Source organism: Staurois parvus, unplaced genomic scaffold (assembly GCF_062004578.1).
Source record: "Staurois parvus isolate SC_StPar_1 unplaced genomic scaffold, SC_StPar_1.0 ptg000962l, whole genome shotgun sequence".
Lineage (NCBI taxonomy): Eukaryota > Metazoa > Chordata > Amphibia > Anura > Ranidae > Staurois > Staurois parvus.
The window spans coordinates 1,034,241-1,035,660 of NW_028318758.1; the positions used below are offsets into that span (position 1 = coordinate 1,034,241).

Here is a 1,420-nt window from a genome sequence, read left to right on the forward strand (position 1 = left end):
ATGGCCAGACATCTACGGTTGCAAATCTCCCTTCTCATTCCTGACAATGTGACCCTCCAAAGGTGTCTCACCCTCAATCCGGCCATTCTTCTGCCATTTTTCAAGGGGGTAGAAGAAGGAGAAGGTGAAGAAGGAGACCCCTGCACTACTCCACATGACTGCCTTGAAATGATGCGCATGGAAACCACACATCTCCCTACAGTGAGTGAAATTCCTCTTGAAAACCCTGATTACACACTTTTTGTGGATGGCTCCAGATATGCAGATGAAGGAGGAAAGTACCACGCAGGTTATGCTGTGACCTCTGAATTTGAAATTCTACAAGCAGGAGCATTACCACCAACTGTATCGGCCCAGGAAGCAGAGCTTCAAGCCCTCACTACAGCGTGTAAGATGGCAGAAGGTAAAAGAGCCAATATTTACACAGATTCAAGGTACGCCTTTGGAGTAGCTCATATGCCCTAGTGGTGGTGGATATGTTCTCTGGTTGGCCGAAAGCCTATGCTGTTACAAACATGACAGCCAAAACCACAGCTAAAAAACTGCTGAGTGAGGTAGTCTGTAGATTTGGGGTCCCAGAGGTTATAGAGAGTGATCAGGGTCCAGCCTTCACAGCAATCCTTACAAAAGAGATTTGGACAGCACTGGGGGTTCAGTTGGCCCTATACACCCCATATCACCCTCAAAGCAGTGGGATAGTAGAAAGGATGAATGGGACTCTAAAAAACAGGATGCTAAAGATGGCCCAAGAGACTAATATGAGTTGGCCAGGTAGTTCGCCCATTGCCCTGTTTAGTGTCAGACACACCCTCCGGGGAAAAACATGCCCTGTCCCCATATGAGATTTTGTTTGGTTCAGCCCCCAGACTTGGTTGTTATTTTCCACAACAGTTGCAATTACTATCTGATGTGTTAACTAATTATGTGACTGCATTATCACGTGAATTAACCCGTATCCATGTCCATGTGTTTTCTTCCATTCCAGATCCTGAGTCAGATACAGGAACTCACAGCCTATTACCCGGAGATTGGGTATTAGTAAAGAAATTTGTGAGGAAATATTTTTTTGAGCCAAGATATGATGGTCCATTCCAAGTTCTGCTGACCACAGCCACTTCTGTCAAGGTGGCCGGGAAGAACACTTGGATACACGCCTTCCACTGCAAGAAAGTCCCAACCCCTGAGGAAAATGCGTCATCTACACAATGACAACTATGTTGTATATCCTTTTTCTAATGAGTCTGACAGAGGCTCAACAGGTGGCTATCACCGAAATAGGTGACACCACTATATTTTGGTACAATTCATCCAACACACATGTGGCTACCTTCTTATTTGATTACTGTGATGTAAGCTCGTGCCCAGGCCCAAGATGGCAGTGCATGTGGTCTAAGATATTTCTCACACACACACACACACA

At 45.6% G+C, this 1,420-nt stretch overlaps 1 protein-coding gene across 1 annotated transcript; it reads left to right on the forward strand.

The window, feature by feature from the left end:
* LOC149441647 (uncharacterized) lies at positions 1-842 on the forward strand. The gene is made up of 2 exons (XM_089657083.1): positions 1-403; positions 466-842. The coding sequence occupies exons 1-2, from the start codon at positions 1-3 to the stop codon at positions 840-842; spliced, it is 780 nt and encodes a 259-aa protein (XP_089513209.1).
* The last annotated feature ends 578 nt before the right edge of the window (positions 843-1,420 follow it).

Excerpts from the sequence above, each read along its gene's own strand:
- LOC149441647 (XM_089657083.1), top strand. The coding sequence starts at position 1 with ATGGCCAGACATCTACGGTTGCAAATCTCCCTTCTCATTCCTGACAAT. Across the intron at positions 404-465 it reads AGCGTGTAAGATGGCAGAAG|TGGTGGTGGATATGTTCTCT; the intron begins GTAAAAGAGCCA and ends CATATGCCCTAG.